The 16,458-nt window shown below is 43.9% G+C and overlaps 1 protein-coding gene across 6 annotated transcripts in view; it reads left to right on the top strand.

The window, feature by feature from the left end:
• The window catches only part of LOC140398702 (BRD4-interacting chromatin-remodeling complex-associated protein-like), a 215,432-nt gene extending 200,018 nt beyond the window's left edge, over positions 1 to 15,414 (top strand). For all 6 annotated transcript variants that reach the window (XM_072487720.1, XM_072487732.1, XM_072487729.1 and 3 more), the window contains one exon: positions 9,328 to 15,414. In XM_072487720.1, coding sequence (XP_072343821.1) covers positions 9,328 to 10,499 — 1,172 coding nt within the window. In that variant the 3' untranslated portion in view covers positions 10,500 to 15,414. The remainder of the gene's footprint in view (positions 1 to 9,327) is intronic.
• Positions 15,415 to 16,458: the final 1,044 nt, after the last annotated feature.

Raw genomic sequence — 16,458 nt, 5'->3', positions numbered from 1 at the left:
TGCAGAAACACAACCTGGAATTTCCACAGTCTGTGTTGGCCTTTAAATTACTTGACTGTGCTAGAGTGAGCAACGTGGATAGGCCCCTGGTTTTGACAGGAGTTCAGTTTGCGGATAAGGATACCTTATTCGATCAGCTGAAAGTTTCTGGGGAAACATTCTATTCCGATGGCTCTGATGATCCAAATAGGTCAGTCTGCAATAAAGCAGAATATGGAAGATACACTAACAGGATGGCGAAATCGCACAGCTACAAACAGGTTCCAAGACTACAGAAGGAGATCGTGACCTGGAAATTATGAAGACAGAAACCCAGTTAGAACCTACAATAGGAAGATGAACCCCAGAAATGCCCGGGGTATGATAAATCGATGTTTTCAATGTGACTATCAATACCATTATGCTTTCAACTGTCCAACACATTATAATTGAGTGTTTGAAGCGACATATGACACGGAAGAGTCAGAAGAGGAAAAAGATAATGACCAGAAAGAAAGCATTGTCCTATTAACAAGCAGTTTTCGCCTGTAATGAGGGTGTTGGTTGCAGAATCCTTCAATTGTGCTGTATTCGACAGTGGCTGCACATCTACTGTGTGTGGAATTGACTGGTTAAAATGTTACCTGGACTCCTTGAATGCTGAAAATCGTAACAAGGTTAAGGAATTTGAGAAGTTCCACAAGTTTCAGGTTTGGGGATGATAATACTCTAAAGTCGCTGAAATGAGTGGTGATCCCTTGCAATATTGCCGCAATGAATCATTTCATTAGCACGGATGTTGTATCAAGTGAGATACCTTTGCTTCTGAGCAGACCATCGATGAAGAAAGCACACATGAAACTGGATATGGAACTGGATAAGGCAACAGTTTTTGGAAAGACAGTGGACTTACAATTTACACAGTCGGGACACTATTGTATTCCATTACTGACAAATAATATTTCAAGTAGAGTTGTTAAGGATGTGTCAAAGGCAGTTGAAAATGGGACTTTAGCTGATAAAAAGCTTGTTGTATTAAAACTGCATCGGCAATTTGCACATCCGTCTCCTCGGAGGCTGAAAAATTTATTAAAGGATGCAGGGATAAGGGATGAAGACTATACTAAACTGATAGAACAGGTTAGTGATCGCGGTGAAGTTTGTAGGAAGTACAGAAGGACACCAGCACGACCGATAGTTACCCGGGTCGGAGAATCGCTGGGGGCGGCATGAATCCCGCCCCCGCCGGCCGCCGAATTCTCCGACACCGGAGATTCGGCGGGGACGGGAATCGCGCCGGTCGGCGTGCCCCCCCCCCGGCGATTCGCCGGCCTGCGATGGGCCGAAGTCCCGCTGCTGTAATGCCAGTCCCACCGGCGTGAATTAAACTACCTCCCTTACCGGCAGGACCAGGCGGCACAAGCGGGCTCCGGGGTCCTGGGGGGGAGCGCGGTGCGATCTGGCCCCGGGGGGTGCCCCACGGTGGCCTGGCCCGCGATCGGGGCCCACCGATCCGCGGGTGGGCCTGTGCCATTGGGGCACTCCTTCCCCTCCACCTCCACCAGAGGTGACCCCCCCCTGCGCGTGCACGGGGATGACGTCAGCAGCCGCTGACACTCGCACGCATGCGCGGACTTCCCCCAGCCGGTTGAGTCCCTTCGGCCCCGGCTGGCGTGGCGCCAAAGGCCTTTCCCACCGGCCGGAGGCACGCTAACCACTCTAGCGCGGGCCTAGCCCCTAAAGGTGAGGGCTTGGCCCCTAAAGGTGCGGAGGAATCTGCACCTTTGGGTCGGGGGGCCAACGCCAGAGTGGTTCACGGCACTCTATCCCGCCAGGACCCCCCGCCGGGTAGGGTAGAATCCCGCCCCCTACCTTTGGCCAGAGATTTTAACGACATTGTGGCCATGGACCTTAAGATCTGGGATAAAGCCAATGACATATTTATTTTGTAGATTTAGCAACCAGATTTAGTCAATTAACGATTGTACGAAGTAAAGAAAAGAGAGTAATTCTGGATCAAATCGTGGAAAAATGGATCGGGACAGGAATGGGCCCACCGGCAAAATTCCTTACGGACAACGGGGGAGAATTTGCTAATGATGCGTTTAGGGATATATGTGAAAACGTGAATATCACAGTTATGAATACGGTTGCGGAAAGCCCATTTAGTAATGGTGTGTGTGAAAGAAACCATGCGGTAATAGATGACATGCTCTGGAAAATTTTGGCAGATAGACCAAATTGCAAGCTAAATTCAGCTTTAGCATGGGCGGTACATGCAAAGAATTCATTGCAGATGGTTGGGGGCTACAGTCCCTATCAATTAGTGTTTTGTAGCAATCCTAAAATTCCGTCCAGTTTAGATGACCAGCCTCCAGCTTGGGAAGGGACTACAATTAGCTCTGCCTTTTCTGAGCATTTAAATGCATTACATAGTAGTAGAAAAGCTTTTTTGGAAGCAGAAGTCTCTGAAAGAATTCGCAGAGCTTTTAGACATAATATACAGCCATCAAATGCCGTTTTTCAGCAAGGAAACATAGTATACTATAAGAGACACAATTTTAATGAACGGAAAGGCCCAGGGAAGATCATAGGCATAAATGGCAAAATAATTATTTTGCAACATGGCAATCAAACTGTTAGGGTACATTCATCAAGGATAATGGTTACAGATTACAAATTTTCAAATTTAGACAGAGCAGACAGACATGACGAGGAACCAGAGTCATCTGGTATGCCCGTGTTACAGAACTATGAGGACCAGTTAACTGATTTAGACAGGGTTTCTGTCGAGGAACACAACACTTCTGGTGAATTAGAACAGGCCATTTCTCCAAAAGGACAACTGCCAAAAGTTGGTACAAAAGTGACATACTTGCCTGAAGGGTCTAGTCAATGGAAGGATGCAACTGTTATTAGTAGAGCAGGGAAGGCCACTGGAAAGTATAAACATTGGTTGAATGTACAGCATCAGGGGAAGGAGTCAAGACAATGGATTGGGAACACAAAGTTCAAAAATGGAGGGCACAGAAACGCAGTGCCAGTTCAGATAGTACATCGGATAGTGGACAGGTCCGCAGGAAAAGGTCAAGAACTATTGAAAGGACATCCCACAGCAGAAGGGAAAGACCAAGCAGCAGCAGTACAGAACGAGATACCAGGTGGGAGAGGGGACGTAGTTTATCAAGATCTCGGAACATGAGTAAGACTACAAATACTAATAGGAGTAGAAGCCCACATGCACGTGAGATTTTGGTGGCTTCCAATAAATTAGATGAGAAAGTTATCAAAGTTGCCAAACAGCAAGTTGGAATGAATTTGGGGTATACACGTAGGTACCGGATAGGAGACAAAGAGCTCTATCCCACAGATGGATTTGCACGGAAAAGGTTCTTCTGGATGGAACTTATAAGGCAAAGGCCAGGGGATTTGAAGAAAACTTAGAAGATCAGGATTTGAGGGTAGATTCACCTATGGCAGGAAAGGTTATTTTAAAGATCTTCTTGGCTCTATTAGCCACAAAGGTGTGAGAATGCAAATCTACAGATATAAAAGCTGCCTTTTTGCAGGGGCATCAGCTCCAGAGAGATATTTTTCTCTGTCCTCCCAAAGAGGCAGCTAACACAGAAGGGGTACTCTGGAAGTTGAACCAATGTGTATATGGATTGAATGATGCGTCTCAGAGTCTGGTACTTTTCGGTAAGGTCAGTTTTGTTAAAGTTAGGTGGTTGCCAGTTGAAAGCAGATCCTGCAATGTTTTACTGGCACTGCAAAGGAAATCTTTCTGGCATCTTTATGATGCATGTCGATGATTTTTTGTGGGGTGGGTCTAGTGATTTCGAAGCTATTGTAATCTCTGGTTTGAGGAAAGAATTCAGGGTTGGAAGTCAGGCTTCCGCTGCATTTAAATATATTGGACTAGAAATCGGACAAACTAGGTTAGGGGCAACATTACGCCAGCAATCTGATTTGGAAAGCATCAGCCCAATAGCAATTAGTCGTGGCTGGGGTTCACTAAAAGATGCAATGGTTTCAAAGTTGGAAAAAAAGCAACTGCAAAATTTAATTGGGCAACTGAATTGGTTAGATCGACAGACTAGACCAGACGTGAGTTTTGATGTCTTAGAGTTGAGTACAAAAATGAATGATCCCAAAGTGGAAGACATAATAAGAGCAAATAAAGCGTTAGTCAAACTAAAAATGCAGGAGTGTGTTTTGAGGTTCCCGGTTTTAGGAGATCGTAGGCACTTGAACCTCATAGTTTATAGTGATGCATCCTATGCAAATTTACGTGATTGGGTTTCAAGCGCAGGAGATTTTATAATTTTCCATTTGGGGAACAATGGTAAATGTTGCTCTCCTGTGTGGGAAATAAAGAAAATAAGGAGAGTGGTCAAAAGCACTTTGGCTACTGAGATGTTAAGTCTTGTAGAGCGGTGGATATGGCCTTTTATATATCTCAGATAGTGACAGAAATTTTGGGATTAGGGGATTTGGGTAATATGTCTGTTGAATGTCACATTGACAATAAATCCTTGTGGGAAAATGTGCACTCTACAAAAAGTGTCAATGAAAAAAGGTTTGAAGCAGATGTTGGACAGAAGGAAAATAGCAAAAATTAAATGGGTCGACAGTAGCTATCAATTGTCAGACTGTTTTACAAAACGAGGGGCTAGTTCACAGAAACTTTTGGATATTGTTCATGAAGGATGCCTGTTTCTGTGACTTTTTTTTACTTCCAAAAAAAAATGAAACCAAAAAGAAGGGGTGGGGTGTGAATGGGAGAACAGGGAGGAAGCTCGGGGGGTGAAGATTAAGGAGAAGTGGGAAGGGGAGCTGGGAGGGAAGATAAATTGGGGAGTATGCAGACAAAGGGTAAATGCGACCTCGTGCGCAAGGATGAGCTTGATACAGTTCAAGGGTACATATGACGTGGGAAAGAGGGGGTTCTTTCAGGGGGTGGCAGATGAGTGTGAGAAGTGTGGGTGGGGACCACCGAATCACGCACACATGTTCTTTTTTTTTTAATTTAAAATATCCAAATCATTTTTTCCAATTAAGGGGCAATTTAGCGTGGCCAATCATTCTACCCAGCACACCTTTGGGTTGTGGGGGCGAAACCCACACAAACACGGGGAGAAAGTGGAAACTCCACACGGACAGTGACCCAGAGCCGGGATTGAACCTGGGACTGTGGGCACCGTGAGGCAGCAGTGCTAACCACTGCACCTCCGTGCCGCCCACACACATATGTTCTGAGGCTGTGAAAAGTTGGAGAGATTCTGGGCGGGAGTGTTTGCAACGCTAGCAAGGATATTGGGGGAGGACTGGAGGCGGGCCCTTTGGTGTCGATATTTGGGATATCGGAAAAGCTGGAGCTGATGAAGGGGAGGAAGGCCGATGCTGTGGCCTTCACCTCGCTGATTGCCCGACGAAGAATTCTGTTGGAGTGGCAGTCAGCAATGCTACTGGGGGTAGCGGCCTGGCTGGGTGACTTATATGACTTTCTTCGGTTGGAAAAGATCAAATACAAGTTAAGGGGTTCAGCGAAGGGTTTTGAGTCAAGGTTGTGGATGTTCGTGGCCGTGATTGAAGAGTAGTTCATCGTGGAGGGGGGGGCGAAAAAGGGGGAAATTTGTACAAACTACATAGCTGTGTGTTGTGAAGTTTGTTTCCTGAGTATCATTCCAGTAAATCGCCACTTTGATCAGCTGATAGCTATGGTGTGACTCCTTCTCATGGGTACATACCTCAAATGAAGACAGTATCAAGATGAGCCAAAATGCCATACAGTCGAATGGTCCTTCAGCACTCACTGTCAGGATTCATGCGTGGGTCGTACAAGGACCACCTGAGTGAAATACTGGACAGTTCTTGCAGTCTGTGGAACTGTTCGGCAACAAAGAGACACTGTTATATGGAAGGATAGGAGGGGACTATTTTGTGCAAGAAAATAATTTTAATAATAAAATCATCAGCTCAGAAATTGTTACGTAATGGATAAGTGTTCGGTCTACTCATCCATACTTTTGTTACATTTAAAATTGACAAATCCAATGCTCCAAATGACTAGTCTTACGTCCTCTATAAACTTGAACTCATCCAAAAATTTACATCCTGTCCCCTAATTTACACCCATCACCCCGGACCGGTTGGATCAGCCCTCAGTTTAAAAAATTCTCATCACTATGACAAATGTCAGGTGAAAAATACAAATGAGAACCAGGATAATTGTTCAAGGTACAGAGAGGAAATGTAAAGGCAGATAAGAGAGGCAAAGAGAGAGTATTGTTACGATCCCAGTTAGTGTTACTACTGGACAGGAAGGTCCCATAATGGAACCCTGGTTCAGAACACCGTAATCATAGAATCCCTACTGTGCCGAAGGAGGCCATTCGGCCCATTGAGTCAGCACCGACTCTAAAGCCTAATGTCACTCAATCGACCTCCTGTGGATTTCTCCTCAAATTCCCCCCTGATGATTGTCATATAATTGTTTCCAAATTCCACTCTCAAAAGACATGCTTTTAAATCTCCTTTAAGGACAACACGGTAACACAGTGGTTGGCACAGTTGATTCACAGCTCCAGGGTCCCAGGTTCGATTCCCGTCTTGGGTGACTGTGCGGAGTCTGCACGTTCTACCCGTGTCTGCGTGGGTTTCCTCCGGGTGCTCCGGTTTCCTCCCACAGTCCAAAGATGTGGATTGGCCATGCTAAATTGCCCTTAGTGTCCAAAAAGGTTGGGTGGGGTTACGTGGATGGCATGGGCTTAACTGGGGTGCTCTTTCCAAGGGCCAGTGCAGACTCGATGGGCTGAATAGCATCCTTCTACACTGTAAATTCTATGATTCTATGAAAACAATGCCCTTCCTCAGCTGTTTTTATCCAGGATCTGCCTCCAGGTTTTGCAACTATCCTTTCAAACAAGGATGCCCCTTCACTGCTTTCACAAGGATCCGCCTCCTGCAAGTTTTCCAATTCTCAGGATTCCTTTGTCTTGAATGCCTTCACACAAACTCAGAGGTTCAGCCACCAACTGCTCCACAATTATTTAACTAACACATGCTGTGGTAAGATATCACAAACCTTAGAACTCCTTCAGACATCTTTCTGGCTTCTCAATAGCCAACTCATTCTTAGCTCTCTCTGTGGCTTCAATGAACAGTCCCCTATTCTCGTTCCTCTGCTCCTTTAACATCAGACGTCCTGGAAACTTCTCTTTGTTCCTCTACTTTCCTTAGCTAGCTGTTCTTTAGATTTCTGGCACTTGCTTTCTTTGCCCCTTACTCATTGTCTGGCTTTTCGTCTAGCAAAGATATGAGAGATGTTCTCCCGCTCCCTACAAAGCTCCTTCCACTCTGACTTCCATTTAAAACTAAACCCCAAAATGTCTTCTCCCTAAAAGTTCTCCTGGTTGCTAAGCAACATCTCAATCCTCCTCCAAGCTCATTTTTACTTTTCCTGTCATAAACTTTCACAGCACAGTAAAAACAGTTCGAACTGAAACAAGAACCTCCATACATGCAAAAGCATTCATGAATCTAACTAGAATTTTACCCTTTCCTACACAAAACCACTAAATTAAATCCATTTAAATATATACCTTATTTGTAATGTTTAACATTACCGATATAAATCACTTAAAGTGACCTATATTTTCCAGCCAGTATGAAGAGATTGGCCGCTAACATAAAAAGGAATGCCAAAGTCTATAGGCATACAAATAGTAAAAGAGTGGTAAATGAAGGAGTGGGGTCAAATAGGGACCAATGAAGAGATTTAAGCATGGAATCGGGGGCATGGCTCTGATATTAAATGAATACTTCGCATCATGACCTGACCAAGGAAGAAGAAACTGCCCAGATCATGGTGAAAAAGGATATAGTTCAGACACTTCTGATGCGGATGCGGTATTTGATAGGCTGTCTGTTAAGTTGATAAGGCTGCAGGACCGGATGCGATGCATCCAACGATACTAAGGGAAGTGAGTGTGTAAATTGCAGAGGCACTGGCCATAATTTTCCAGTCTTCCTTAGACTAAGGAGTGATGCCAGAGGACTGAAGAATTGGAGACATTACGTCAAAATTCAAACAAGGGTGTAAAGATAAAACCAGCAATGACAGGCCAGTCAGTTTAAATTTGGCGCAACAATAATTCGGCACAAAATTAATAGGCACTTGGTAAAATGTGAGTTAATTAAGGAAAGCCAGCACGGATTTGATCAAGACTGGAGTTTATCGATGAGGTGACAGAGGGTTAATGAGAATAAAGCTGTTGATTAGGTGTACGTCAAAAGACATTTGATTAAGGACTACGCAGCAGACTTGTGAACAGAGTTATAGCTCATGGAATAAAAGGGACAGTAGCAATATGGATATGAAATTGATTGAGTACACTAAAGACAGAGTAATGGTTAATGGATGTTTTTCAGACTGGAGGAAGATTTATAGTGGAATTCCCCAGGAGTTGGTGTTAGGACCCTTGCTCTTCCTGATATATATTAATGACCTAGAATTTGATATACTGAGCACAACTTCAAAATTTGTCGATGATATAAAACTTGAAAGTATTGTGAACTGTGAGGTGAATAATGTAGAATTCCAAAGGAACATAGACTGGTTGCTGGAATTAACAGACATCTGGCAGATATAATCAATGCAGAGAAGTGTGACATGGTTCATTTTGATAGGAACAACAAGAAGTGCCAATATAAATGGCATAAGGGGGTGCAGGTGCAGAGGGACTTGTTTGCATATGTGCATAAATCATTGAAGGTGGCAGGACAGGTTGAGGGAACAGTTAATAAAACATTCCCATTGTTGGAAGAATTGAGAACAAAGGGCACAGGTTCTAGATAATTGTCCAAAGAAACAGTGGAGAGATGAGGAAATCTTTTTCATGCAGCAAGTGGTTAAGTTCTAGAATGCTGTGTCTGAGAGTGTGGTGGAGGCAGGTCCAAATCGGGTGTTCGAGAGGGGATTGCATTATTTTAAAAGGGCGAATATGCAGAGCAACAGGGAGAAGGCGGGAAAATGACACGGACTAACTCCCTGCTTCGGAGAATCGGCACAAAAATGACACCATTGGTGGCCATATCTTCAGTTGTCAAGGTTTTGTGCTCTGAATTCCTCCCTTAAAGGCCTTTAAGACTCCCCCCAAAAACTAATTTTTAATATATTGTACAATGTTAACATCAAATTTTGTCTAATTACACTCCTGTGAAATTTAGGGTATTTTACTCTGTTAAAGGTGCTATGTAAATGCAAGATATTGTATTGTTTTAAATATATTTACTTTGAATATCCATTAACCATAGAATTCTGGATTTTGTTTGGTTTGTTTTTAGATGCATATATCTCATCCGTTTTCAAACCTAGAATTACCAGCACTCCACCAACCACTTCTTGTCCTCTTGTGGCTTCCAAAGAACAAGTTCAAAGTTCAACACCGGTCACTGACTCCAAGCTGGTTATCAAACAGACCAGGAGCTCAACCTCTGTCGCCTGGACAGCATCACCTATGGGAGATGTGGAGATGGAAACACTCCCAAGTCGACCCAAGCCTCTGAAAACTTATATTGCCAGTAGCAGAGGCGGACTCAAGCTGAAGATAAAGCAGGAGGCAGGTTATAGCAAGGTTGTCCACAACACAGCGTTAGATCAGCTCTCTGCTCCACTCGTCCTGCAGAGCTCAGGAACTAGAGAATCCAACATTGTCACAGCGACCCCTCTTAGACAAAGTAATGGAGATCTGAATCGCAAAGTCCCTCCTCCAGCTGAGAAACGGCAGCTGGAACATGTAGGTACCAGGAATGCATTGGAACAAAGGGACTCTCTTATCAATCTTGGGAAATGTGAAAGGAATTGTCCTGTTAGTTGCACTCAAAGTTTGGTGCCTGACCAAAGTAAAACATCCCTCCTGCAGATCAGTCCTGAGCTTAATAGGTCAATCGAGTATGAGGTCAACCGAAAAGCTGCTCTTGGCTCGGGCAGAATTGATGATGTAACTCAGTCCTTGAATTCTCATGACATGACTGCAGACAGTGGCTTCCAGAGCATGATGCAGGTCAAAACTGAGGGACTGGCAGGAGGGAAGACAGATGATAGCACAAGCAACCTGATGAAGGAGCTTGCAGAGGTGGAAGACGCACTCAGGCAGGGTCTGATGAAGGTCGGCTCAGCAGAGGATCTGCACTGGGAGTTGCCACTCCCGCAGCCCAAACGCCGCAAGTCTGACTCGGTGGACAATGCCAGTTTCTCCAGCGACAGTCCCCAGGACAGCACGCTCAATGAACACCTACAGAGTGCAATCAACAGCATTCTGGACCTCCAGCGACTCCAGACCTCGGAGGAGGAGCAGTGTGTAACTGAGCCTCCCAATTCAGCAGAACTCGACATCCCGCAGTTCTCCCCTATGGCTTCCTCCGGGGATTTCATGGAACCTGATCATGACAGTGGCCTTGTTGAAGTAGCAACCTCCACTTTGGAAGAAGCAGTAAACAGTATTTTAGGTGACTAGGGAAACATTGAAAGATGAGAGGAATAAGCTGGAAATGGGGCTGAATTTAAAAGCAACCTTGGCACAGGTTGTGTGCCTTGAGTGCAGAAAATTACAGATGCAAGTGCTATACAGCTACTTGGACAGTGCCTACACATATTATTGTACAATACCAGTTATTTAGAAAGAGGTCATAACATCTAGTAATTTATATAAAGCGACTGATGTCTACACAACTGGTGTTGTACAGTAGCATTATTTATTAACACTGAAGTCTTGCAGACATATCAGATGGCTTTACTCCCTCAATAATCCTTCATCAAGTGTTATGCAAAGAGATGACCGGATTATGCGGGGAACTTTTTCTTTCAATCGCTGGCTGACTCAATATTGAGCCCTGATCATTGTAGCCCGAGTGTTTTTCACTGCCTTCAGCATATTCCTAAGTCTGCAATTATGTATTGGTTGACACTATTGTCCACCATCTTTTACAACTGTTTTGATTATTTTCTTGTTGGCCTTGATTTTTTGCAGGGTTCTTTCCTTTCAAACAAATGAAGAGCTTTCACAAATTGGTGGGACTTGTCTCTGTGTTGAAGGTTGAGTTGGATACATATGCAGTTATTATGAAGTTGTGCTTGAATCATTTTGAAATGTGTTCACAGAGCTTTTGTAAACAGAGAAAACCTGTGCTGTGAAGACAGAGTGTACAATTATTAGGAGTTGGTCATTGACAAAGGCTAAAAATCCTTCTTTATACGGATTGTTGCAAAAACACAATTTAATTTTAATTTTAAGATATATATTTGATGAGTTTGTTCCACTGATTATATTTAATTTCAGAGTTATTATTTTTTTTAATTGTCTTGCACTTATTCAGGGATAGGTGATCTATTTTATCTACCTGATAATGTCACCTTAGAATAAAACCGTGTTTGCTTCTGTACAGCTTTACAAACTTCACTTCAGATTTGAAGTTTGTCTATCCATGATCTAGTTTATCACAGAAACTCTAAGATAAAACTTCTCCGCTTTCAACTTGAAAGAATCTCTCATGTTAAACTTCTCATATTTGATTCAACACAGGATCTTGCAAATTCATGAACTCTAATAAATTGGCACTTTTACCTTACTTGAATTGGAGTTAAAATCCAATGTTCATCTATTTTTACAATTGCCACTAAATATTTTAAGCTGATGAAACTCCGAACTGCAAAAATGTGCAGGAACAAATGGGTTCCTTGGTGAAAGTATGTGCAAAAAAAAAAATGTATTATAATTTTAATCAAACAATCACTGACAGTGTAGACCCAAATCACTTGGTGCCTAATCTTATTCGCATTATCAGGGTTTATTTTGACAGTTTAATGTAACTAAACATAAAATGCGAACAATTTCAAAATGTGTGTAAACTTTATTAAAAAAGAGTTCTGTTAACATTTTCAGGACCCCACATGCATTTCTACCATAGATCAAAGATAAGAAACAACTGTGAATTAAGAAGTGTTGCCTGATTTTTGTTGTCTTTAATTCCCAGCCCATTAATATCAGCAGTGCGCCTGTGCCGCCTGTCGGGTGTCTGAGGTGCCTGCCTGGTTTAGGAGATGGGCTACTCTTAATATGGAATTCAAGGTTCGCGAATATAAATAGGACCCGATCGTTGTTTTAGATCAAAATTGGTTGGATGGAGCTATTCCGAGCAGTCCCGTCAAAGGTGAATGTTGAAATATGTTTGTGGCCCTTGGCAGGAGTGATCCACAGAAATCATAGAATTTACAGTGCAGAAGGAGGCCATTCGGCCCATCGGGTCTGCATCAGCTCTTTGAAAGAGCACCCTACCCAAGTAATCCGGGCCTCTTCCCTTCTGGGGACCCCACCCCCTGTGGCACAATCGCCCATCCTGACCTGCACTTGCTTCAATTCCTGTGACCCAGTTTCCTTTGCTGAGTCCGACAAGCTGGGTTGGGACCCCTTCAGCTCACCTGGAGAAATTTAATGAGCTGGAGCATCAGAATCACCGGGGGTGGATGGGGGAGGAGTGACTGTTTAGTTATTTATTTTCTGCTTCCTTCATTTCCTCAGTTGTTAGAGAAGAAGCTTTGTTTTCTTTTTCTGTGGCACTAATCTCCCATGTACTTGAAGCGTTTTTTATGGTTCCTTGTGCAAAAATAATCTGTTACAGAATTTCTCATATTGGATTGATTTTTTTTTTTAAGTTGGAAAGGTCAGGTATCCTGTATTTGAGATTTCTACTTCCCAGATTGTCACATTAGTACATTCTGGAATGAGGAATGGTTTTCTCTGTCCCACTGTAACAACATCATAAACCTGTTGGTAAAGAACCAGTTTGTCATTTTCATACACCGGGCGCACAGAAAATCTTCCCCACGGTCAAGCATCAAAAAAAGAACTTGTGTCCTTCAGAACCTCAGGATGTCCAAAAGCGCTTTACAGCTAATGAAGTACTTGTTGAAGTACAGTCACTGTTGCATTGTACGAAATGTGACAGCACAGCAAGCTCCCAGAAACAGCAATGTTATAATGACCAGGTAATCTGTTTCAGTGATGTTGGTTGAGAGAAAATTACTGGCCAGGAAACCACCCCTGGATTCTCCAAATAATGCTCTGGGATGTTTTGCATCCACCTGGGAGAGGGCATTAGGTTTAATGTCTGATTTGAAAGACTGCACCTCTGACAGTGTAGCACCCCCTCATTTTAGTTTATCTGCTCAAGTCACAGGAACAGAGCTTGAATCATGAATTTCTGACTCAAAGGCAAGATTGCAACTGCTGAGCCATGGCTGACATTCTTCACAAACATGAATGAATCAAATGAAAAAAAGCTGCCAAGTTAGCTATCTGCTCTGCCATAAAGCTTATATATTGTTTTTTTCCAGATGGAGGGGAAGACAGCAAGCACAAAGTTAATATTTTTTTTAATTCAATTTTATATTTCTAAATAATCAGTGTTGGTTTACAAAAATACTCAAGTCTGTTAAGAACAAAACAAGATACCGCGGTGCAGGATAGTTTGAAAGACAAGCTCCGATTATAACTTCAGTTGTGTTCATGTGACAATACTTGTGTTTTTCGACAGAGACTAGTGAAATCATGACGGTCTTGACCCAATGTCAGCGTGCATGCTCAGTAAAAGCATTGCACGGTTAGTGTTCTAGTGCCGGAAATAGCACTTTTAGCGGCAGCTATTTAGAAATGTCCAAATTCAAGAATAGTCACAATCTACAGCGAGGTAACAATGCATCGAGAGATTTCATGTTGGTATAATCTCAGCTGTCTCATCACATTTCAGAGCATATTCTTCTTTACATTGTAAATTTGATAGTTTACATCAACCTGATAGTTTTCATCCTCTACTGGAGATCCCTTCATTAAATTTTGCAATTCGACAAAACAGAGAAACTATGAGCAAGATGAGGCCATTCGGCCCTTTGAGTCCGCTCTGCCATTATGCTGATCCTAGATCTCAATGCCATATTCCCACTTTCTCTCCAAATCCTTTGATGCCATTAAAATCTAAAATAATTATCTATCTCTTTCTTGAACATCACAGAATCAAACATGCACAGAAGGAGGATTTTCAGCCCACCATGTCTTATGCCAGCTCTTTGCAAAGGCTACATAATTAGTCGTACTTCCTTGTTCGTTCCCATAACCCAACATTTTTTTCATTTTCATCCACAGATCCAATTTCTTATTGAATCTGATTCCAGATCAGAACTCACAACCTAAACAAAAAATGCTCCTTTCATAGAATTTCCAGTTTCATAGAATTTACAGTGCAGAAGAAGGCCATTCGGCCCATCGAGTCTGCACCGGCTCCTGGAACGAGCGCCCTACCCAAGGTCAACACCTCCACCCTATCCCAGTAACCCCACCCAACACTAAGGGCAATTTTGGACACTAAGGGCAATTTATCATGGCCAATCCACCTAACCTGCACATCTTTGGACTGTGGGAGGAAACCGGAGCACCCGGAGGAAACCCACGCACACACGGGGAGGATGTGCAGACTCCGCACAGACAGTGACCCAAGCCAGAATTGAACCTGGGACCCTGGAGCTGTGAAGCAATTGGCTATCCACAATGCTACCGTGCTGCCCATAAGAGTAATGTGCTCATTACAGCTCAGAAGTGATTTTCATTGCATTTTATTTCTTTATCGGTTTATTAGGTTTCATGCTAGATCTCTGCAGAGGAATCCAGTCAGTCCCACTCCCTTGCCCTATCTCATTGTGCTGTAAGTTTATTTTGAGCATCTTCCCCGGTTGTTTTTAATGCACACTTTGAGCATGTTTTCAACACTGGCTTAAAACACTTTGTAACGTGAATGATTTTTTGTGTGTGTACGTGGTTTGGTAGCAGTTACTGTCTGTAGCACGTAAACAAGAATCTAACTTGGTTTACACACAAGTGAAACTATGTCACATAAGTTCTATCTTACGTTTAATGTCTCTCACAAGCTGGGCTCAACAGTGTTTCACTGTGATTCACCACTTTAGGGTTAAATATGTGCTTGTTTCTTGAGTGCACTTTGTGTTGGTATTTTTAATTATTTCATTGCATTCCAGTGTCTCAATATTCTGTCATTGCTTGAGTCTTTTGTCACAAACATGCAAATCGGTTAATCTTCAGGTAATGAGTTTGTGTGTTGGGCGGCTAATACCTCCAGTGCATATTGAGCCATAAAGCCATGCCAGTTGTGTATATATAATTAATGAATACATTTTATTACTTTGTATAGCAAGGCAAGTCTTCTCAGCCAGTTCAGAGGCCTTACTCGAAATACATGGGATTGTCGATATTGTCAATAGTGGGTGAACAGAATAATTCATTGTTTGGTTGGCTGTATAGTATTAAATCTCTTCCCTAAACAAATGAACATTTTGTACACATTTTTATTAAGCTATTTATTAAAGTACCATTTTCTAATAAATGAAGAAAATGTGAAAAAAATTGTACGAGTTGATTCTTTTCTTGTTGAAATTTCTTTTGCCGTTTAACTTCTGAAAACTTTTCACAGGATCATCGGACTTCCCAACGGCGCGATGTCCGCCGACTGGCGCCAAAAACGGCGCCAATCAGACGGGCATCGCGCCGGCCCAAAGGTGCGGAATGCTCCGCATCTTTGGGGGCCGAGCCCCAACATTGAGGGGCTAGGCCGGAGCCGGAGGGATTTCCGCCCCGCCAGCTGGCGGAAATGACATTTGTTGCCCCGCCAGCTGGCGCGGAAATGTGGCGCATGCGCGGGAGCGTCAGCGGCCGCCGACAGTTTCCCGCGCACGCACAGTGGGGAGAGTTTCTTCCGCCTCCGCCATGGTGGAGGCCGTGGCGGAGGCGGAAGGGAAAGAGTGCCCCCATGGCACAGGCCCGCCCGCGGATCGGTGGGCCCCGATCGCGGGCCAGGGCACCCCCCGGGGTCAGATCGCCCCGCACCCCCCCCAGGACCCCGGAGCCCGCCCACGCCGCCTGGTCCCGCCGGTAAATACCAGCTTTGATTTACGCCGGCGGGACAGGCAATTTCTGGGCGGGACTTCGGCCCATCTGGGCCGGAGAATTGAGTGGGGGGTCCCGCCAACCTGCGCGGCCCGATTCCCGCCCCGCCCAATCTCCGGTACCGGAGACTTCGGCGGGGGCGGGATTTACGGCGGCCAACGACCATTCTCCGACCCGGCGGGGGGTCGGAGAATGGTGCCCCATAGCTGATCTGGTTGTCTCAACTCTATTTTAGGACCTTCCCCCTTGTCTATCAAAAATCTGTCTAACTGGACTTCCAATGGCGGTGATGTACTGAGCGGACGCACATCAAATGGCTCTCCTCCCAAACAAACCCAACAGAGGCAATTTACAGAGAATTTCAGCTTAAAAAGCCCACCAAAACCCAGCCAAAGGCAAAAGGCACAGAAAAGGAATATGCTTGGAAATAATAATAAATTGAGGGGACGATGCAGCAGCGAAGGAA

This window comes from Scyliorhinus torazame, chromosome 2 (assembly GCF_047496885.1).
Source record: "Scyliorhinus torazame isolate Kashiwa2021f chromosome 2, sScyTor2.1, whole genome shotgun sequence".
NCBI lineage: Eukaryota > Metazoa > Chordata > Chondrichthyes > Carcharhiniformes > Scyliorhinidae > Scyliorhinus > Scyliorhinus torazame.
Note: the sequence above shows the minus strand (reverse complement) of the source record. Positions and strands in the feature narration are given on the sequence as shown.